This window comes from Chrysemys picta, chromosome 9 (assembly GCF_011386835.1).
Source record: "Chrysemys picta bellii isolate R12L10 chromosome 9, ASM1138683v2, whole genome shotgun sequence".
NCBI classification, from domain to species: Eukaryota; Metazoa; Chordata; order Testudines; family Emydidae; genus Chrysemys; species Chrysemys picta.
Window position 1 is genome coordinate 24,684,454 of NC_088799.1, and position 24,050 is coordinate 24,708,503.

At 43.4% G+C, this 24,050-nt stretch overlaps 1 protein-coding gene across 4 annotated transcripts in view; it reads left to right on the top strand.

The window, feature by feature from the left end:
- PLCH1 (phospholipase C eta 1) overlaps window positions 1-24,050 on the top strand; it is a 168,065-nt gene that overhangs the window by 12,354 nt on the left and 131,661 nt on the right. For all 4 annotated transcript variants that reach the window (XM_005286968.5, XM_024102552.3, XM_008165035.4 and 1 more), the window contains exon 3: window positions 17,298-17,415. In XM_005286968.5, coding sequence (XP_005287025.2) covers window positions 17,337-17,415 — 79 coding nt within the window. In that variant the 5' untranslated portion in view covers window positions 17,298-17,336. The remainder of the gene's footprint in view (window positions 1-17,297; window positions 17,416-24,050) is intronic.

The window sequence follows — 24,050 nt, forward strand, 5'->3', positions numbered from 1 at the left end:
GTGGCTGGACAGTGGGTTCGAACACTCAGAGGAGGATGCTGGATAGGTCTGTGCCCTGAGAATGTGCCTTGGGTCCCCCAGATTGAGACAGTGGCTGGACTATGTTCAGGCTCCAAGAACTTGAAGCAGCTGGGCGATCCAGAAAATAGAGGTTTGGATTCCCCTCACAGCAGTCTTAGTGGATGTGACAATAAGCTCTTTGGGGTAGAGACCATCTTTTTGTTCCATTTGTACAGTGCCTAGCACAGTCGGGTCCTGGTCGGGCTTCTAGGTGCTACAAATAATTAATACAGTACAGTACAAATAATTAATAATAATAATAAAAAGCCCTTGCATTAGATAAAAAATAACCTGCCTCCAAATCTCCTGTAATGCAAGTGTTCAGCTTCTTGCTGCGTGGAGAAGGGAGACCTCTGCTGATCTTCCCACATGCTGCGCAGAACTGGGTACATTTGCCAGGTTGAGTTTCAAAATCAGGAGGTTTTTGGAAAATTTTGCTAGTGCAAAACTTAAAATATCATCCAACACAATTAAAAGAACTCATGTGGCTTTGCTCAGCACAGCCTCACAGCTACACATGGGGTCTATCAATGGGCTCTAGCAACACTGCTTGCTAGCTGTGCTGGCCATCCATCATTTATGAAGTTACCCACACTAGATCAATACAGAATCTGGCTGTTGAGAACCTCGTATACAGACCAGCAGACTGTACAATTCTCCACTAAAGCTCCCCAAAAGGATAGTGAGGGTGGGGAAGAAATGCTTATTTTTAATCCCGTGGGATAATCTGCAAAAAAAGTAAATGTTGTCAGTTTGACTTTGTGTGGGTTGAATATTTTTTGTAGCTCTACTCTAAATGTTGTGTTTCTGGCTATCTAGGGTCTTCCATTCCCCCTCAGCACCATGTTGTAGCATTAAATATTTGGCATCAGTGGTGGCTCTTAAAATTTGCTGATTGCCTTAGAAAAACTCAATATTATTGGAGAATATGATATAAACCATAACTAATTATTTTGGGAAAAATTAGAAGCTTTTGCAGTACTGTTACCATTGTTTAACTGTGGGGATTTTTTGCCTTCCTCTGCAGCATCACGTTTGAACACTGCTAGAGATAGGATGAGAGACTGACACTTCTTATGGTGCCTTTATAGGTTGAGGGTGGTAATATTCTATCCTGTACTTTTCCATACAGAAATTCACCACTGTCTTATCTTTTATCTGACACAGCACTTTTGAAGTGCTCTTGTCCTGGGAATCTTTTCTAATTAAGATGGCAACTTCTCAGGGCAGGGACCAGTCATTTTACTTGCTTGTGAAGCTTCATGCACAAATGGTGCAATATCAATTAATAATAATGGAGGGCCAAATGTTGCCCTCTGTGTGAGCAGAAAGGATCCCATATTCCACTAAGGAGGACATGGGAGAGGGAAGAGCTGGGTCCACAGCATCCTCCCCCTCTATTTTAATAATAATATTATATGGAGATATACCTATCTCATAGAACTGGAAGGGACCCTGAAACGTCATTGAGTCTAGCCTGCTGCCTTCACTAGTAGGCCCAAGTACTGATTTTGCCCCAGATCCCTAAGTGGCCCCCTCAAGAATTGAACTCACAACACTGGGTTTAGTAGGCCAATGCTCAAACCACTGAGCTATCCCTCCCCCACAGTATGACCCACTGAAAGCCTTTCAAGGGAGTTCAAATTCCATGGATAGGAAGAGGACAAAACGGAAGGTGGCTAGGAGATCAGCTGTGCTCTATCAGACTCTATCCTGCTGCCATCAAGATAGCAAGCTAGTGTGAGGTACTATGATGTGACCAAGTCAGCATTAACTTGTGTAGTTTCTCCTGATGGAGGGTGGACTCAGGTTGGTCAGAGAATCCTTTACATACATCCTAGTCAGACAAAGGGTGGGGAGGCAGCAGTGAAGATGCACAAAACCTCTGCAGTGATGATCCTCAGCTCTTCTGAAATCCACAGGTTTTGGGTGCCCAGCCCTCTCTACCTTTTCTGAAGAGGAAAACTGCATTTCTCTATTTGAAGAACTGGGTGGAAACTTCAAAGACCACAGAAACCAAAGAGTTAACACAGATCATGAATGAAGAAATGAGGTGGTTGACCAATGCTGGTGGGGTGGATTCTTACCATACATGCATGCTGAAAACCTCGGTATAGATTAGAAACACTTTGTCATTGAGCTTTTAATACTGATTTTCATAGAATCTGCAATCTGTTGTTTTATTTAAAAAAACAAAACAAAACTGAACAAGCTGGATTATCAGATGAATTTTCCACAGTCTGCAGAGCTGGATCAGAAAAACTGGAAAATTTTTAAAGAGTTTCTTTAAAACTGGGAAATGCTAAGAGAAACAAGAGGGAAAACCCCACTACAAATTTACCTTTAATTAGCAATCAGGGTCTGGTGGGACAATGACTCCACTGAACTGAGGAAAGCAGCAAGAGCAAGCCAGGTCTCCTGTGAAGCAGGGCCTGCTGAGTGAGGAGGCAGAGGTGTGTCATCTTGGAAATATTGCACGGAAATAGCATGAGAGAAACAAACTCCCTTTAGGCTTCTTGAGGACTGGTGAGCAACTGCTAATTCCTTTCAGATTCTGTTGCCAGGGGGAGTCAGTGTAAATCCTTCCTAACTCCTTCCTCAGCAACAATTTGTGCTGACAAATGCTTTTCATGGACTCCCAGAAGCAAACAGAGAAGTAACTCGGAACAACAGTTTCATTAAATAAATGAATAAATAAATTAAAATAAAGTAAAACCCTCTCAAGGGTTGCCATTTGTTAACCTCAGGTAGGAAAAATGACCATTACCTTTGCTAAATGCTCTTATACAGCTTCACTGGCTTTCCAACCGGCTCCAAATAGGGGAATTAATGAAGAACACAGAGGTAGCAAGGGTAGCCTAGGAGCCAAATGTGGCCCATGGAGTTCTACAATGTGCCTGCCCTGGTTTTTGATACACAACTGTAACCTATGGAGAATATTGGCTGCAATATACAGTTTTCCATTTTGATCCTAAATAGAGGCTATTAGGATTGGGATAGACTATCCCATACTGGCACCTGTAGTGTTTGGGGGGCATTCCTCTATATTATAGATGACCACAACTGTGATTTCCCCCTTTTTAGACCCCCCCAAGCAATTTCCTAAGGATGCCCTGGGCTGGGCAAAGTGGGGCACCCTTGCCCAAGTGCTTCTGAGGGAGGGTTTACAGTGTGTCAAGAGATTGGAGGAAATTGGATAGCCCTATGATGTGACAGATGGTCAGGGAAATACGGGAAGGCAACGTGATCACAATTTAGCTATTTCAGTTTGCCAGTTTCTTGTCTGAAATAAACAAACTGAAAACTACAATTGGGAAAGTGACCTTTTGAACATTCTGGGACCTAGTGTGTAGTTGGCCTGCCTTTCCATTTATTATGGTTGCCTTCATTTGCGGCAGCTGTATGAATGAAGAATCCGTATTGACATAAACATATTACCCCCCACCCACTGTCCCGATTTTTCACACTTGCTGTCTGGTCATCCTAGTCTCTTGTGCCCTCCTTCTTCCAGGACAACACTCCGCCATCTCTGTTCATCTAGAGCAGAGAGAATACATCTGCACCAGCAGCAGACACAATTTTCTACACTCTGGTCCTAATGGCGCCCCCCACAGTCTGGCACCTGAGGTGGCCGCCTCAGTTCGCCTCATGGTAAGGCCAGCACTGTTCTCACTCATGATTCTCTCAGCAAATATTGTTATTATAAAATGCAAGAGAAATTTGAATAGCCCTAATCTTTGGATTGTGTGACAGCATATTCTAGGATATTAGAGAGACAAGATGGGTGAGGTAATATCTTTTATTGGACCAACTTCTTTTGATGAGAGAAACAAGCTTTCGATCTGCACAGAGCTGAAGAAGAGCTTGCTCTTCTGTCTCTAAGCTCTCTTACCAACAGAAGTGGGTCCAATAAAAGATAAGATATTACCTCACCCAACTTGTCTCTCTAATATCCTGGGACTGACATGGCTACAGCAACACTGCACATTTCAGGATATGAGAGTAAAAGTGCCATGCTGTCCTGTGGGTTAGGGCTGCCCGGGGGGGCAAGTGGGGCAATTTGCCCCGGGCCCTGCAGGGGCCTCCACAAGAATATAGTATTCTATAGTTTTGCTCCTCTTTCTGCATGGCTACCAGCTCCTGGATAGCATCTGCTTGGCGCTCCAGGATGCTTATGAGCCTATCAGTGCTTTGCTGCCGGTGCGCGGTGCTTTGCCGCCGGTGCGCTGCGTTTTCCTAGCGGATCCTGCTTTCTCTTTCCCTCCAGTCCTGTGCTTTCTCATTCTCTTTACTAGATTGCCGCATCACTTCTTGCAGCATGTCTTCTTTGCTTTTTCGCGGTCTCTTCCTGAGTCTTTGGAGTCTCTGAGCAGGCGATAAGAGGGACGGCTGAGGTCTCAAGGTTGATGCAGCTGTATAGGCAAAATGCAACATTTAACAGAGGCAACATTGTTTATACCAGACAGAGTAACGATTCCCCCCGCACTTAAGGAGTAGAAACACACAGGGTCTACACAATAGCATAATTTTCCCGTCCGAAACAGAGCACACATATCCCACGGGAGCCTCAAAATGGTGAGTAAGGGGGACTGATTGTTTCAGAGCTGCACTGTCCTCTGTGTTTCTGTGCCTTGGGGAGAGCCAACAGCTTCAGGGGGCACCTACACTGAACACTGTCCCAACATTTTCCACAGGAGTTCGTCCTGGACGATATCTCGCTGCTGAGGGTGACCTGGGAAGCAAGGGAGAGTCTTCTACTGCAATGCGGCTTCCGCCCTGGCCGATATGCAGCTTGCCTGTGTGCAGCAATGGTCCCCCCGCCCCTCGCGGCACAGTGGCACGGACACGTTAGCCTGGCTGGGACAAGGATCACGGTGGCTCTCCCGATAAACCTGCGCAAGCGCATTGCACACGTTCTGGATGAGACATTCGAGGAGATTACCGAGGCCGATTACCATGATGTGATAAACCACATCAATGCACTATTCCGCCTCTAGGCATGCATGCCTAACCCTCCTCTCCCAAAGAGCCCGCACCGAAAAAATTCCTTCCCGAAAAAAAAACCCACTTACCGGGATCCTGCTCTTCTGTTTGTCCTCCACCAAGTACCGGCCGCTGCGACTGGCTACCTTCCTCCTGGCTCAAGAAGAGCTCCTGGCTGCATGGCTCCAGGGAGTCTGGGGTGTCTCCATCCGGCCCACCACCATCACTCCTGTTTTCCTTCACCTCTTCCTCTTCCTCTTCCTCTTCCTCCTCCTCCTCCTTCTCCCCCCCCCCCCCCCCGGTTCTGAAGTGTCCATGGTGGTGCTCGGAGTGGAGGTGGGGTTAACCCCAAGTATCGCATCCAGCTCTTTGTAGAATCGGCAGGTCGCGGGGGGAGCACCCGAGCGGCTGTTTGCGTCACGGGCTTTGCGGTAGGCACTCCGCAGCTCCTTCACTTTAATCCTGCACTGCAGGGCGTCCCGGTCATGGCCCCTTTCCATCATGTCCTTTGATACCTTCCCGAAGGTATCGTAATTCCTACGGCTGGAGCGCAGCTGGGACTGTACAGCTTTCTCCCCCCAAACACTGATGAGGTCCAGCAACTCACCATTGCTCCATGCTGGGGCTCGCTTGGCGCGTGGAGGCATGGTCACCTGGAAAGATTCGCTGATAGCACTCCACACCACGCCAGGCTGAGCAAACAGGAAGGGGATTTTTAAAATTCCCCGGGGAATGTAAAGGGTTGGTCACATGGTTGGTTACCTGAGGCCAGGGCAGTAAAGTTTGAACTGATGACCCGAGTGGCTAGAACAGGCATTGTGGGATACTGCCGAATAATTCTGGAGGCCATTCACAGCGCATTGGGCGGGTCACACTGGTGCCGCAGCGCTGCAGTGGCAGCGCAATACTCGCTATTCCTCTCGGAGAGGTGGAGTGCATACAGCGCTGCAACCATGGAGATACAGCGCTGCAAATGCCTTGCCAGTGTGGACGGGGAGTGAGTTACAGCGATGGGGGAGCCTTTACAGCGCTGTAACTCGCAAGTGTAGCCAAGGCCTCTGTGTTTTGAATCTGATTACCCTGTAAATTACCTTCCATCCTGATTTTACATAGGTGCTTCTTTTATTTTTTTCTTTATAATAAAGTTCTTTTTTTTAAAGAATCTGATTGGGTTTTTAGTGTCCTAAAAACCCAAGGGTCTGGTCTGTGCTCACCTTGGTCACTCTCAAGCCTTCCCAGGAAAGGGGGTGAAGGGACTTGGGGGATATTTTGGGGGAACAGGAACTCCAAGTGGTTCTTTTCCTGAATCTTTGTCTAACTCACTTGATGGTGGCAACAGTACTCATCCAAGGACAAGGAAGGATTTGTGCCTTGGGAAAGTTTTTAACCTAAGCTGGTAGAAATAAGCTTAGAGGGTCTTTCATTCGGGTCCCCACATCTGTACCCCAGAGTTCAGAGTGGGGAGGGAACCCTGATACTAGTAAACTGCAAAACTTCAAGGTTGAATATTTCTAGCACTGTTTGTTCCTGAAACACTAACCAGTCTGGTTTGTGTAAAGTGGTTCCTTGTGAGCACATCTAGCATTCTCTCCAGCTATTGCTGTACCAGTGCATTGTGGGTCTGCAAAAGTAGTGACCTACTTCCCTGAAAAACTTCCCAAAGGACAGTTTTTTGTGTTAGAAAACCTGCAAGTACACCTCTACCTCGATATAACGCTGTCCTCGGGAGCCAAAAAATCTTACCGCGTTATAGGTGAAACTGCGTTATATTGAACTTGCTTTGCTCCACCGGAGTGCGCAGTTCCCCCCTCGACCCCCCGAGCACTGCTTTACCGTGTTAGATCCGAATTCGTGTTATATCAGGTCGCGTTATATTGAGGTAGAGGTGTACTGTGGAACTAGAAAGTTCTTCTAACCTCCTGTTCTAGGGATATCAAGTTACAAACCTTTTGCGGTTAGGAATCCCTGTTGATTAAAAACTAGGTGTATTCTTTAGCTGGTATTTAACAGAGGACTGATATGCTGCAGTTACATACGTTGATGCAAAACTGATTTGTGTACACAGACATACATGTTGGTGCAAAACTAATTTTTTACACACACAAACAATTTTAGAAATGGAATAACTTTGTAAAAGCTTCCATACAATAAAAGGGAACCTTCAGCCCGAAGAGTTTACTCAGTCCACCTTCCATTGTTTCTGACTATTTCTCACTGTTTATGAACATATGTCTTTTTATTAGGGCTGCCGATTAATCACAGTTAACTCACGTCATTAATTCAAAAAATTAATCATGATTAAAAAAATTAATCGTGATTAATCGCACTTTTAATCACAATGTTAAACAATAGAATACCAATTTAAATGTATTAAATATTTGTGGATGTTTTTCTACATTTTCAAATATGTTGATTTCAATTACAACACAGAATACAAAGTTTACAGTGCTCACTTTATATTATTATTTTATTACAAATATTTGTATTGTAAAAATGATACACAAAGAAATAGTATTTTTCAATTCACCTTATACAAGTACTGAAGTGCAATCTCTTTAATGTGAAAGTGCAATTTACAAATGTAGATTTTGTTTTGTTACATAACTGCACTCAAAAATAAAACAATGTAAAACTTTAGAGCCTAGAAGTCTAATCAGTCCTATTTCTTGTTCAGCCAATCGCTCAGACAAACAAGTATATTTACATTTGCAGGATATAATATTGCCCTCTTCTTATTTACGTCACCTGAAAGTGAGAAAAGATGTTTGCATGGCAGTTCTGTAGCCGGCATTGCAAGGTATTTGCATGCCAGATATGCTAAACATTCCTATGCCCTTTCATTCTTCGGCCACTATTCCAGAGGACATGCTTCTGTGCTGATGACGCGCGTTAAAAAAATAATGCGTTAATTAAATTTGTGACTGAACAACTTGAGGGAGAATTGTATGTCTCCTTCTCTGTTTTACCCGCATTCTGCCATATATTTCATGTTCTAGCAATCTTGGATGATAACCCAGCACATGTTGTTCGTTTTAAGAACACTTTCATTTCATATTTGACAAAATGCAAAGAAGGTACCTGTGACGGGTTGGATCACAGAAACCCCCTTGGGAGCTGCCACCTGATGTGCAAAAGACTACCTCTGCTTTTGTTTTCCCTGCCAGCTCAGGACTCCAGCACCCTGTCTTGCTGAGCCAGACACTCCTGTCTGCTCCAACACGGACCCAGGGTCTGAATCACTTGCCCCAAAGCTGCAAGTTTACCTGAAAACAGCTCACAGAAGTGTGCTTGTCTTTAGCACTCAGGTGCCCAACTCCCAATGGGGTCTAAACCCAGATAAATCTGTTTTACCCTGCATAAAGCTTATGCAGAGCAAACTCATAAATTGTTCGCCCTCTATAACACTGATAGAGAGATATGCACAGTTGTTTGCTCCCCCAGGTATTAATACATACTCTGAGTAAATTACTAAATAAAAAGTGATTTTATTAAATACAGACAGTAGGATTTAAGTGGTTCCAAGTAGTAACAGACAGAACAAAGTAAGTCACCAAGCAAAATAAAATAAAATGCGCAAATCTATGTCTAATCAAACTAAATACAGATAATCTCGCCCTCAGAGATGTTTCAGTAAGTTTTTCTCAGACTGGACACCTTCCAGGCCTGGGCACAATTCTTTCCCCTGGTACAGCTCTTGTTGCAGCTCAGGTGATAACTAGGGGATTCTTCATGATGGCTCAAAAACAACAAGGAGTCTGGTGGCACCTTAAAGACTAACAGATTTATTTGGGCATAAGCTTTCGTGAGTAAAAACTCTCCCCTTTGTTCTCTTCCACCCCTTTATATATCTTTTGCATAAGGCGGGACCCCTTTGTCCCTCTGGGTTTCCACCCCCCCCCCCCCCATTGGAAAAGCACCAGGTTAAAGATGGATTCCAGTTCAGGTGACATGATCACATGTCACTGCAAGACTTCATTACTCACTTGCCAGCACACACATATACAGGAAGACTCACAGGTAAACACAGCCATCTGCAGACAATGGGAGTCATCAAGATTCCAAACCATCATTAATGGCCCACACTTTACATAATTACAATAGGCCCTCAGAGTTATATTTTATATTTCTAGTTTTAGATACAAGAGTGGTACATTTATACAAATTGGATGATCACACTCAGTAGATTATAAGCTTTGTAATGATACTTTACAAGAGACCTTTTGCATGAAGCATATCCCAGTTACATTATATTCACTTATTATCATGTTTTAATAAAACCATATAGACTGCACAACATCACAAAAACGTCTCCAGTTATCTAGATAAATTCCTTATCCCCCATTTCATTGGGATAAATGTGGATCTATTCTAATCATTTTGACTATTATTTTATTACATTAACTGAAACTAACAAGAAGCAAACCCCATAGTGAAATCTGTAGTTTAATTGTGTTGAATTCTGATGCCATTTGCTAGGGTTATGGCTTATTAGGTGCAGCGGTTCCCATTTGTCCTTTCTTGTTCTTGTTTAACTCAGGGTCATTTTTAATGAGTTTTTAATGTCTCTTAAAATCATGCCAGACGCTCATTCTCTTGTGATACTAGTCCACATTTTAATGACACCAGTAAATAAAGTACACTCAAATGCAGTGTACTGAATCCAGTGCTTATATATTTTATTGCAAGATGTATAACACATTAGTGAGGAATTAGATTCTGATTTGTCTTGCGCACAAGAAGGCAGGGGTGGGGGAAGAGGAATGGGAACCAGAAACCTCCATTGCTAGTTGTATTCACAGTCATTGCACCTACCTAGCTAATACTCACAGTGCCTACTATGGGAAGGAATGATCAGTTGTGAGCATGGATATCTTCTTGCCTTCACACTACAGCAGCAGAGCAAAGCCATCATAGGGGGTGAGGCGCATGTATTGTGCCTTTTCAAAGGCTGCTCTGACCTATGCTTCCCCTGTGTCAGTGTACCCTTGAGCTCCCGTATGAAGAGCTGTGGTTTAAAGCTGTAATTTAATGCTAACCGTAGAACCATTGGTAAGGGGATACATAAGTAAACTGTAATTTCTTGTATAAAATAAACATGTTCTGGCAAACTGAATTTGAAGATAAATTGGTTTTGCTCAGGTAATGCCTTTTTGTGAAGTATCTTTTACAAGTGTTCATAGCTGAAGTCTGCGAATGTCCCTGTCCTTGGAAGGCTTTGTGAATTACAGTACTCAAGGTACCAGAATAACCCTCGCTGACTCACACACAACTTTTAGTTGATTCATTTTTATTGAAAGAATAGTTCCTTTGACTTCATGTATTTCTAGAGGCTGCTTCATAGAATCCATCACTGAGCTGAGCTTAGATGTTAAGTACTTTTTAACTTAATGTATTGTGAATGGGTTCTTGCTGACTTACAATAACCTCTTTTTGCTGAGGTAGGACGGTAACAGAGATCAGTCTTGTGCCAGTTCAGGGGCTGCTGACCCCTGAATTTTGCCTCTTATGAAATAGCGACATTACAGTTAAACCACAGCGCCAGCTACTGATTACTTCAGAAGATTGTTTTATGTAAGTTAGGCCTAAACTACACACAGATTTTGTACTAATATAACAATAATGACTATGGGTGTGGTTTTTATATTGAAAAAGTTATATGGTACAACCACCAGTATAGATGCAATCATACCAGTATAAACAATGCTATAGTTTATTCCCCTTCACGTACAGAATAAACTGTATTGATATAACCATTTTTATACTGTTATAATTGAGTCCACATTAGGATTGTACCACTTTAAGTAGACCTAGGGTGACCAGACAGCAAATGTGAAAAATCGGGACGGGGGTGGGGGGTAATAGGAACCTATATAAGAAAAAGATCCAAAAATCGGGACTGTCCCTGTAAAATCAGGACATCTGGTCACCCTAAGTAGACCAGTATTGTTAAAGAAGAACAACTTTTGTGTGCAGACGAGCCCTTAGTATTTGCCGTTATACTTGTTAGTCTTCGGAGAAGAGCCCATCCTTTTACTCTTTGTTTGTACAGTGTACAGTACCCAGGCCCTGATCCTGACTGGGGCTTCTCAGAGCTACCATAATACAAATAATAGTTTGATGAAAATGAAAGTACTTTTTAGAAGATTTTCTCAAATGTGAAGTAGTTGCATTTCCCTTATAATTCTGTCTTCATCTCTAATGTTGCAAAGAGTGCTTTTTTTTTTTTTTTTGGTAAGCGTTTCCTGTGGTGTGGGAGAATCCTTTGTGCTAAGAACAAAAGGGGATATTGTATCAGCGTGGGACACAAAATAAAAGCTAGGCTGAAGCATTTCTTTGAAAGAGATTAAATGTATATTGGAAGTAATATTTTTGTTACAAATCCCCAGGCAACGTGAACTCTGTGGGTGCTGGAAAGGGCTAAGAAATTATCTTTTCTTTCTCACATAATCTTAGTGATGAAGGATTGATAAATAAAATGTACTTTCTTAATTAATTAATTAAAACATGACTTAGTTTTATCTTTTTCTCATTATCTGATCATTAGCCTACAATTTTAATCTGATGTAACATGAATAAGTATGGTCTGTTTCACCCCCAAACTTTGGGAAAACCTGGTTCGGAATTTCCCAGGTTGGGCTCCTTATTAATTATAACTAGGAGAGTGATTTTACTTCAACAGTGTTAATGAAAATTCATGAGTGATAAGGGCAAAAATCAAAGACATAGAAGAACACAACCACCAGCAGAAGTCACAGGTATTGTTGCTTAGTACCCCATACAATCTTAACAGATTTAATTTTTAGTGTAATTAACCACATATTAGTGTAGGCTACTGACCTGTCTAGTACATTCCCGAGGGAGACTTTTATACCTATTACATTGGGCTAGAACAGAAAGAGACCACATCAGAACACACCAGTATTTGACAGCAATCAAAAGGAAAGTGACTTAAATTATCACTGGTTTCAGAATGGTAGCTGTGTTAGTCTATATCAGCAAAAACAACGAGGAGTCCTTGTGGCACCTTAGAGACTAACACATTTATTTGGGCATAAGCTTTTGTGGGCTAAAGCTTATGCCCAAATAAATGTGTTAGTCTCTAAGGTGCCACAAGGACTCCTTGTTGTTTTTAAATGATCACTGTTGGTCACAGAATTGCCCAGAGGCAGCAAAACTCAATTTCAGAGTAAAGACAAAATTTGAAAGATAAGTAAAGAGGCCTAACATACCTGCCTAACTAAACCCCAGGGGAGAAAACAAAGTACACTTGTGCAACAGAATGGCTAATTAACAAAAACTACAACAGAAGCATGCATAAAAAGTGCATTATCACCTATTCAATGCTAATTCTCTGACATTTAACCAACAATACACAAAGACCATTCACCCATGCCAACCCACCCAGCAGCTTCAGAGTAACATCCCGAGTCCCACAGAACGAAACTTTTTACAAACACACACTAACTGCTCCCCTCCCCGGAATGAAAATGTGCTGTATCTAGTTCATGAAATCAGTGGCAAAAATCCTGTTGACTTCAATAATAGCAGGATTGGGCCCAGGGTCGTGACTCCTCCATCATAAAAGTAGACAGAAAATTCATCAAATGAGTTACAAAAAACTTGGGATGATAATGAGATTAAAAACCCAGAAGTAGCAACGACCCAAATTTTTAAAGGTTTGTATGCCCAAGAGGAATGTGCAAAACGCTCCTTTAAAAATTGGGGTCAAAAACTTCACATAATAAAAATAAAGAAAAATTAACATTTTATGCACAGACAATGCTTTCTGCTCTCTCTTTTCTTTCTCCCTAAATATTATGCATGGTTTTCTTCCTGGCTTTTCCCAAACAATCTGTTTTCTAATTCTGATAGTATGTAAATGCCCTCCAGCATTGCCCCCTGCACTGAAAACCCATCAAAATCTTTAACACCTTCAATGTGTAATTAGAAAATACAAAACTCTTTGTGAGGTCTAAAATGTTTGTAGAGCTGCAGAGGTGTTTTCTGCTTAATTTGCTTTTTACAACTAATCATTCCATGGATGCTGTTGTGAGACAGTGGATAACTCTTCCAGGCAGCCATGCAGAGCTTTCCTGAGAGGAGGAGTGACTTTTTAGCCAAGCTTGTACAAAGTCTTTTCCACCCATGCATCCTTTTGCCTATGGTCATTTCAAAGAGGTTTATGACTCAGGTCTGGAGACTGTAGGGTGTGTTCAGGTTAAAAAACCACAACACATCAAATCTGGGGCCCTATTCTCCTACTAGGGGATATGCAGTGTTGTCAACCCCAAGGCTTCAAAAACATGAGACAAACCCAAATAAATTATGTGATTGGCTTAAAGATCACAAGATTTTTTAAAATTGCTGTTTTGGAGAGACCTGACTTCTAATTTTCACACTTTTTATGGAAACCTTCATCTTTTTAATTATTTGTTTATATCATGGTAGCACTAAGATCAGGACTGGGCCCTGTTGTGGTAGGTGCTCTACAAGCAGAGTGGTGAATCCCTGCCCTGAAGAGCTTATTGTCTAGGTGGAAGATGGACACAGTGTGAAGGGTTGGGGATGGGAAAACAATTAAATATATATAAAAATGTATACATAAATTTCATTTGTTTTTTCAATTTTGTAATTACATAAGTAAAAGACATCAACTGTCCCTCAGCCAGCTCCCCTAGCAGCCCCTCAGTCTAGCTATGAAATGGTGACTGATTTCTTGTAGGAGCTGTGACAGAAGTGTGTCTCTAGAAGAGATTTGAAGGAGAAGGGGGAGCAGCCTTACAGATCAGTTCAGAGTGTTTCAGGATAAGAGGCAGCATGGAAGAAAGGGGATGAAAGGATGAAGGTGTTTGCTGGAGGAGCATAGAAGAAGGTAGTTGAGGCAGGCAGCACTGGAAGAGTGGAGGAGGGAGGGTGATAACTAGGTGACAAGAGCAAGTTTATAGGAAGGGGGCAGAGCTGTGGCAGGCTTTGAAAGTAAAGACAGGAAGCTTGTACTTGATATGATGGGAAACGAAGGACTGGGGGGGCTGCAGAGCAATAGTCTAAGGAGATTATTTTAGCAGCAGCATTTTGTCTGAATCAGAAAAGGGCATTTATACTCATTTGTGCATGTGGAGGAAAATTCAACCTGGAACAAACACAAAATGCAAGCACAGCAAACGGGGAGAAGGGGACTCCCACTCTTCCTTCTGGCAGACTGAACCTTTCCCTCTCAGCCCCTTTCCTTCCCTAGACATGAGCATTCAGCAGCTCCTTTTATTATTGTTTGTATTAATCATGTTTATTACAGTAGTGCCAAAGGGCCAACCAAGAGTGGTGCCCGATTGTGCTAGGTTCTGTACAGAGAGTCATAGACGCTCCCTGCCCCGAAGAGTTTACAATCTAAAAAGACCAGACAGACACATGATAGGGGAAGAGGTGGAACACAGAAGCAGAGTGAACTTTGTGATGGCAGTTACATGTTTTCCGGGGCGGGGGGGTGGGGGGGGGGATGAGATGGGTTTACTTAGGAGGGAAGGAAGTGAGCAGGAGAGGAGGATAAGGGGGTCAGGTGAGGAGTGAAGCTGACTGAAGAGACTGAGGGTGCGAGGAGTGGAGCAAACAGCCATTCAGCTCAGGGCAGAGAAAGTCCAGCTAAAATTGTAGAAAGTTCTTTGAATGTGCCGAGGTCCCTGCTTTCCCTGCACCTGCTCCTACCAGCTGGAGTCTCTGGCTGGCTGCTATCTGCAGTTTTCTCCTAAGGCCACATGATGGTGGGGAGAGGAGGCACCCACCATCCTGGGGATGAGATGAGCAGAGACCGCATCCAAAGGGGCAGGAACTCAGTGCAGCTGCAGAGCATACTGCAGGCTCCTCACCTGCAAAGGGGACTGCTCTGCTGCAGACTGGGGAGGATGCTGCACTGCTAGGATTACTCCTTCCACTGCTGTTCCCCTTTCTTAGCACCTGCCTAGATTATGACTCCTTACTGTACCCCAATGGGGAAAGGAGGAGGAGATGGGAGAGCTGGAGAGACTGCTAGTGCCATATGGCCAATTCAATGGCCTTGCCTGCCTTAGGTCTTTGCCCCACTCAGGAGTGCACTGTGCAGAAGAGGTGCACAGAAAATGCAGGCTGCAGTGTTAGAGAGGTAGGGTGGTCCAGTGGTTAGGGCACTATCCTAGGACTTGAGACACCTAGGTTATGTTCCCTGCTTTGCCACAGATGTCCTGTGACCATAGGTAAGCCACTTAGTCTCTCTGTGTCTCAGTGCCCCTCTGCAAAATGGGGATAACAGCACTGCCCTGCCTCAGAGGTGTGATGAGGATAGGTACATTAAAGATTGTATGGAGCTCTGTTACTATGGTGTTGGGGACCATATAAGTATCTTAGTGAGGAAGCTGGAGGGAGGTCAGTCAAAATTCTTGGGTTTGCCTGCTGCTCGCTCATACTAATGCTGATTGACAATAGAGTGAATGCTGGCTACGTGGTGCCAGATTTTCAAATGCTGAGCAACCACAATTGAGGCCAAATTTTCAAAAGAGCTACAATCCCCTTGAGGCACCAAAATAACTGGTCAGATTTTATTATTACTATAGTGCCTAGTAGTCCTAGTCATGGACTGGGACCACATCAAAAGTGTTTAGCATCCAGCCCCCATTTTCACCTTGGGGGGTACTTTGGAAAATCTGGCTGCTTATTTGATGCCTAAATGGATGCTGACCTCTTTTGAAAATGTGATCCTAATAGTGGTGCTGAGCTCTTTTGGAAATCGGATCTTTAATGTTGTAAGTAACAAACCCTATTGTGAAGGGACTATTCATGACAGATCTATAAACCCCTTTATTTGACAGGTTGAGCCTTAACCAAGTCTGTACTAACAGGCCCTGCTATGATGGGATGGATTTTGCAAGGTCCATTTCTAATTAACAAAAGGTTGGAATTCTTCACAAATGAATTTAGTAAAATGGTTTGAATAAGTAAAGCTTTGTTTTGAGATATATCCACCAGCTTTTTAAGAGTCACATTTTATCTTCTCTGGCCATGTCTGCACTAGCGAGCTTACAGCGGCACAGCTGTACCGATGCAGCTCGCCGCTGTAAGATCATTCATGTAGCAGTTCTATGCTCTCTTGTCAACATAATAAAACCACCTCAACCAGCAGCGGTAGCTATGGCAACAAGAGAAGCTCTCCCGCGGACAGCTATGCACACTACCACTTATGCAAATAAAACTTATGTTGCTCAGGGGAGTGTTTTTTCCACACCCCAGAGCAACATAAGATTTGCCGACATAAATGGTAGTGTGGACATCACCTCTGATCCCTGAAAATAATAGTTCCAACTGTTTACATTGTCTTCTCTTGTAGCAATGGAACAGAAGACTTAACTCGTAGTCCAAATACTCACAAGCACTGAAGGGCTGATTTTTTTTCTCAGCTACACACGTTTTTCACTTAGCTTGTCTTTGTTTAAAATTTGATTAGAGTGCATTTTCATTTTAATTGACTCATAAATATTAATGGACTGATTAAGCAAAATTGGCTGCTGGAGCTATTAAGTTCTGAGAGATTTCTGGGGCCTGTTATCAGAAAGGTTACTGTCTGTTCTGAGGGCTATCACTGCTAGCATTCTGTAGTAAATTCCCCATGAAGAGTCTCTTCATAGGCTTGCTCCTGCTGCTCTTGAAAACCCACACTGCCTTCAACTGGAGCAGGATTGGACCCTCAGTCCTAACACGAGTGGGTATTTTTCCAGCTGCCAGAATGTCAGTCAGCTGAGGAGCCACTGTAAAGGGGCCATGGCCTGAAGTTTTTGGCGTCACCTTGACTGACTACTTTTTTCCAGAGGTCAGCTAAGGAGTGGGTGAACAGGGACAAATGGCTCAAAGATGAATCTTCTTCCCCACCCCAATTAAGCTGCTTGGAGGAGCTGGAATCCTGCAGAGCAGACAGGAAATTGAGGTGTGAATTAGTATAGTCTGGAGAGTTAAACTGTGGATGTTGTGTGCTGTAATAGGTTCTTAGGTGCCTAGATATCTTGGAGATGGGCACATTAGAAATCCTGAGAATGACAGGCGACAGACAATAGTCATTGTAGCATTTTGAGTAAAGCTGTTGGGCCATTTTGCTTAAAGAATGCCAATAAACATACCTTTATTACAACTATAATAATTAGATATGTCTTTCTTTTTGTTTAATAGAGAGAGAAGGTGTGTGAGGTAAAATGGACACCTTTCTATTATCTATAATTGTATTCTGTTTCATTTTGCAGGGTAATTGTCTTTGATGCTGAGCAGAAAGTCTTGTTACAATGAGTTATTGGAGCCTGGATAAGAAAAATTGTCTGCAGTACTGCAGACATTTTTTAGTGGACAATGGCGTATTTCATGGTAAGCTGCATGTTTTCTTTTCATTTCTTACTTCACTCGGATGCAACTGAAATTTTATAGTGGCACATAACTAGGTAATAATTATCTTCTTGTAGATAATAAAAAGTAGATTTAGTAATGCTTTTTAATGTTTTGGAGTTACAGTTTTTACTTGGCAAGATAATAGGGCATATTAGTTTGTTATGGAAGTGCTTGTTGAAGCATACCACTTTAATTACAATTTACTATAATAAAAATGTATTGATTGATGGTGTAGGTCAAGGGTATCATGTAAACATATCAGGGAAAGTTCTGCTTTTATACTTCTGATGATGGCCAGAAATACTGGAGAAAATCCTGCAGTTTACAATTTTTCCCATGCTTTGGGCATAGTCATATTCTGTGTCTTTTATGTTTAAGACAGACAGTCATATTCAGTACTGATGTGTTTCCATTGACGCTCATGGTGTTGCACCCAGTTATATCAGGGTTGAATTTGTGCCAAAATCTCCAAGATCACTTAAGCTCTATTAAACTGCAAGCTCCCTGGTAAAGTGGCAGTTCAGCAGGCAGTACTGTCAGTCCCTGGTGGAGATGTAGTTTCCATTTGTGCTGAAAGAGAACTGTGGGGGACGTGGGAGGAGGATTTTTGGTTGGTGTAGCTGACCAGGTCTAGATTAAAGCTGTGTTCCTTAGGTAGGCAGCTTTGTAGCTGGCCAAGAGGCTTGTGAACATCCCTGTGTTGAATAACGTGCTTTTAATTTCTTGTCAATTCATATGACTGTATATTTTAATGAGTATTGGAGACTTTCAAGATAACTGCTTTGACCTGCTGAATCTACAGTTCAGATTTTTTTAAAGCAATAATCAAACCTTTCATTTAAGTCTTTTTGTTAATGCCAATATTTTCCCCAGTTCATCTTGCATTTTCCCATTTGTCTCTCAATATGGACAGCATGTGCCTGAATGAATGAGGTGCAGCAGGTTCCTTAGTATGTAGAGCTCAGCTACAGGAGGGATAGAGACTGCTTAAAGTCCTGCCTATGCTGTAACTCTTAACTAAGTTTGTACTACTGTAGTTAGTGACATGGCACAACATAGTTACTACTCAGTAAGCATGGCAGCTAACACTGGGTCACCCTTTTCAGAGACTAGGCTGACATATAGTTGTCCTCCTGTAACTGGTTTGGCATGCGGCTTTTGTATATTATATCCGTGATACCCCCACCACCACACACATGCCACCCAGGCCAGTTGTCCTTCCTCCCAGCTCTCTGTGTATCCCAGAGTGCACTGAACCCAGGTGATGCTGGTGCCACTCTGTGTTCATGTACTCACGGTACTATATTCCCCTGCTGAGACACTGGAGATAGCTGCCCAATTTTTTCCAGAATGCACCAATACGAATAGTTGAACAAAGCGGTAGGTGTGAATGCACACACACGGCTGTGCTACGAATAAGGTTTCTGTGTGGACACAACTCACTTGTATATTTTGTAACTATGTTAGGTGAGTGTCATGAACTAGTTACAAAAGCACTGTATTGGTAGTACAGACAGGGCCATAGTCGGGATCATGCTCAAGGCTGTTCACCACCTAACAGTAGTAAAACATGTTTTTGTGATATGTTCAAAGTGAGCCATAGTCACTGATCTGTTTCATCTCTGCAGCCCCATTGACATCACTGGGGTTGGACAGGTGTAGCTAATGGCTGAATATTGCCCCAGTACATGATACAACATACCTAATGTGGACTCATACCGCCCCTGTGATGCTGGTCTAACACACTGCAATATATTTATGATAAGATATAAGGCCTGATTCTCCTCTCACTTACAGTTGGGCAAAGCAGGAGTAATTCTACTCGAATCAGTCATTCTGATTCTGAGTGTCATTGTTGCTGGGCCATAAGAACCCCAACCCCTCTTGAGTTCCCCATGGTTTATATTAAATGTGGGCCATAGGAAACAGAAACTCTGGGTCACAGGACACTGGCCATGCGTACTTCTCTCCCAGGAACATCTCCTCCCATCACCTCCTTCCCCCTTACATATCCCGTATGGCAGAGGCTGGGAAGGGGAGTGAAGCAGGGTCCTTATGTTTACTGTATACTAGCCAGAGGAGGTGTTCCCCAAAGGCAGTGTCCATCAGCTTTCCAACCCCTGTACCCCACCAGAGTAGTGTCCTTGGGGATCACAGTGGAGAATCAGGCCCAGTGACTTATGCTAGTGTAAAATTGGTGTAATTTAGGCAACAATCAGACCCATAATTTTACAGCTGCAGTCATCTAGGCAATTACTGTGTGTGCTGGGGCGGCTGCCCCACGCCCGGAGAGTGTGGGCTGCGGCAGGCCCGGGTGCCTGCATAGCCCGGCAGCCAATAAGAGAAGGGCTTGTTGTGAGCCAATCAGAGCCCAGATTGGGGACAGCCAATCAGGGCCAGGCTCAGCCATATAAAAGACTGCTCAGGGAGCGAGTGGTTAGTCTGTCCCAGTCCCAGGCCTTCAGAGGGGAAGGTCTGTCTCCAGAGCTGGGAGGCCAGTACCACGGACAGCGCAGTGCAGGCTAGCCTTGGAGAGCGGGAGAAGGCCCTACTCTGTAGCCTGGCCGGCGGCAGGCCTTGAAGGAAAGGGCCTAGCGGGAAGAAGAGCCGTTGGGAAAGCGGTCCAGAGGAACAGACAGAGGAGGAAGGAGAAGGAGGGCAGCGAGGCTGTCACTAGAGGGCCTCTGGACCGGGACTCAGAGTAGTGGGTGGGCCTGGCTCCCCCCTCTTTTTCCCCTTGGCAGTACACCCAGCCATAGGCTGCAGGGAGTGGCCAGCAGAAACTACACCAGATCCCGGGCTGTAGGGATCGGACTTGGAGGTGTAGGACTGTTGATCATCCAGCCCCCGGAAGGAGGTGTGAATGGACAAAGGGATACTGTTGGAGGGCAGTGTTCCAGAAGAGGACACCGTGCGTCGGGAGCAATGCGGGTCCACACGCCAACCAAAGGCGGGACGACAGATGGGACACCACCAGAAGGGGGTGCTCTACTGGATCGAACCAATTCCCCAAGATGACCGGTAGGAGGTGCTGTGGTGGTGAGTTCCAACCTTGTCACACTGTGGAAATCTGGAGTCTGTATGGTTTATTAAAATTAGATATACTATTTTAATCACTAAGTGCTGCAGGACTAAGCAAGGTGAGGAAGTGTTCTCCACTTATAAAAGGGGCACAGGGTAACCAATTCCTTACAGAGGGGTCCAAGGTTATTCTCCCTAGGAAAATATTTGAAGGCATATAATTTGATGGAATCTGGTGGATTCCAAAGTAAAACCTCCACCCTTCAGAATTAACTTTTACCTCAGACTCAGAAAGTTATCTCTGGAGTTACGGTTTTGTATATCAAGAGGACAGGGATGAACTCCATCAGGGACAGAGAAATTCCTGTGTATCCCTCTTCTCTCTTAACACTGGTGAAAATGATGGGTGTTTCTTTCAGAGCTGGCTATTAGTACAAGTGAAGTAGGTGATTGATTAGGGCCCTGCCATTTTGGGTTTTTGCAAGCTTTGTGATTCATGAGCTGGCTCTTCTGAAGCCAGATCTGGCTGGGAGATAACTCATAACCTGATCCCTTCCCTCCAGCAGTTTGGGCTCCTGTTGTTGCTTGGGGCCTGGTTGCTGCCAGTCATAAAATTGATCCTGCTTATTATGATCATAGTAAAACTTATATTTAATACAAGGATCTAACTTAAACCAGCCAAAGCAGAGAGATTCAAGAGTTATGGCTGTCACCTTCTGTATCTGTACTCATGAAATCCTTGCCCTGTTGAAGTCAATGGCAAAACTCCTACTGACTTTAATGCGGCCAGGATTTCGCCCATGGTATCTATGTAGTGCAGGAAGTTCACAAGGGTTTTTGTGGAACTATGTGTAGTGAATGTGCTAAAATAACGTTTGTGCTAAAATTTGCAGTGCTAAGTTTTGTGCTGAGTTACTTGAGTTTGCACATGTCACTTAATGCAGGATTTAGCTTGAAATACTGCACAATGTTTTGCTAGTGTCACTGCCTCTAAGGGTATGTCTACACTACCCGCCGGATCGGCGGACAGCGATCGATCCAGTGGGGGTCGATTTATCGCGTCTTGTCTAGATAAATCGATCCCCAAGCACTCTCCCGTCGACTCCTGTACTCCACCGCCACGAGAGGCACAGGCGGAGTCGACGGGGGAGTGGCAGCAGTTGACTCACCATGGTGAAGACACCACGATCTAAGTACGTTGACTTCAGCAACGTGAATAACATTATTCATGTAGCTGAAGTTGCGTAACTTAGATCGATCCCTTCCGCCCCTCCCCAGTGTAGACCAGGCCTTACTGTATAATATATATTTCTTTAAAAAGAACAGGAGTACTTGTGGCACCTTAGAGACTAACAAATTTATTTGAGCATAAGCTTTCGTGGGCTACAGCCCACTTCTTCGGATGCATAGAATGGAACATACAGAGAGCATGAAAAGGTGGGAAAATTGAAATCATGGTGGAATTCCTTAAGAGCTTCTTTTCCATCGGTCCAGACGATGAAGATGTCATCAATGTAGCACAAGTAGAGTAGGGGCGTTAGGGGATGAGAGCTAAGGAAGCGTTGTTCTAAGTCAGCCATAAAAATGTTGGCATACTGTGGGGCCATGCGGGTACCCAGCACTGCTATGGCTGTCACCTTCAGCCCCCAACTAAAACCTCTCCAGCGCATCATCAAAGATCTACAACCTATCCTGAAAGATGATCCCTCACTCTCACAGATCTTGGGAGACAGACCTGTCCTTGCTTACAGACAACCCCCCAACCTGAAGCAAATACTAACCAGCAACCACACATCACTGAACAAAAACACTGACCCAGGAACCTATCCTTGCAACAAAGCCCGATGCCAACAGTGTCCACATATCTATTCAAGTGACATCATCATAAGACCTAATCACATCAGCCATGCCATCAGGGGCTCGTTCACCTGCACATCTACCATCATGTGCCAGCAATGCCCCTCTGCCATGTACATTAGCCAAACCGGACAGTCTCTGTGCAAAAGAATTAATGGACACAAATCTGACATCAGGAATCATAACATTCAAAAACCAGTAGGAGAACACTTTAACCTGTCAGGTCATTCAATGACAGACCTGCAGATGACAATTTTGCAACAGAGAAGCTTCAAAAACAGACTCCAACGAGAAATTGCTGATCTGGAATTGATATGCAAACTAGATACAATCAACTTAGGCTTGAATAGGGACTGGGAATGGCTGAGCCATTGCAAACATTGAATCTATCTCCCCATGTAAGTATTCTCACACTTCTTATCTAACTGTCTGTACTGAGCTATCTTGATTATCTCTTCAAAAGTTTTTTTTTCCTGTTACTTAGTTGGCCTCTCAGAGTTGGTAAGACAACTCCCACCTTTTCATGCTCTCTGTATGTGTATATATATCTCCTCAATATATGTTCCATTCTATATGCATCCGAAGAAGTGGGCTGTAGCCCACGAAAGCTTATGCTCAAATACATTTGTTAGTCTCTAAGGTGCCACAAGTACTCCTGTTCTTTTTGCGGATACAGACTAACACGGCTGCTACTCTGAAACCTGTCATATATTTCTTTGGCAGCTTTAGCTGTTTAAATGTTAGACAGGTACACAAGGGGGCAGCATAGGACTTAATATAAAGTTGCATTCTTTTAATAAATTTTAACCTACAGAGTATCTAAAAGATTGTACATCTTTAAACAATGACGCGTGTTTTTGGAAATAATAAGTACTCGAAAGCTTACAGTTAGCAAAATGAATCAGAATTATGTAACTATTAACATAGTCATTTTAAAAGTTTTTTGGATATCGAATCAACATTTCAATTTCCAGTTTCTAAATGAGAGACAATGTAACTGTAATTACTGCATACACTATATAAAGAAGCTCTTTATATAGTGGAGACTATTCAAAAGCTAATTTAAAAAAAAAAAAGGAACGTCTGAGATTCTGCCACAAATGTAAATTACAGTGTTTCCTGCGGAGGGGGAAAAAGTTCCTCTTTTCATTGTAAGCTAACTTGAGTTAGCTTTTTTCTTCAAGTGACTTGCTTGTGGTTATAGACGAAGTCTGTAGCAGAGCAGAGTTGAACCCCCGTCTCTGGCTAGGTTTTCTCAAATAGAATTGTTGAGTCACGAAAAGGACATTTAAACAATCTATTGAGAAATTTGGCTCCTCCTGGCACACCTGGAATGCACTTTGCATTCACACACACAAGGGCTCCCAGTGGTGCACAGATCACACAATGATTTGGAGTAGAGTTGCTTTGAGCACAGCTGCTGACTGTTGCACTAGCACTGTTGCACTGTGGACTGCAAGCACTGGTGTAATAACCCCATTGATGAAGTAGTCCTCTCAGTACTTTCCTGCAGTGGCCTGAGTGATCTACTTTCAGCACTCCACAGCACAGGTGTCAAGTTTGCTAAAGACACCTCTACTAACATCCTTGTACATACTGTGGAGCTCGTGGGGCACTAGTTTACAACCTTGTCCTGCATTTAACCCCTTTAGCATCAGCCAGGCCTCAGGAACAGGCTTCCATATTCTGTGACCGCAGCAATTTTATACCCATGTTATTTACTTTAGCCTAAATTC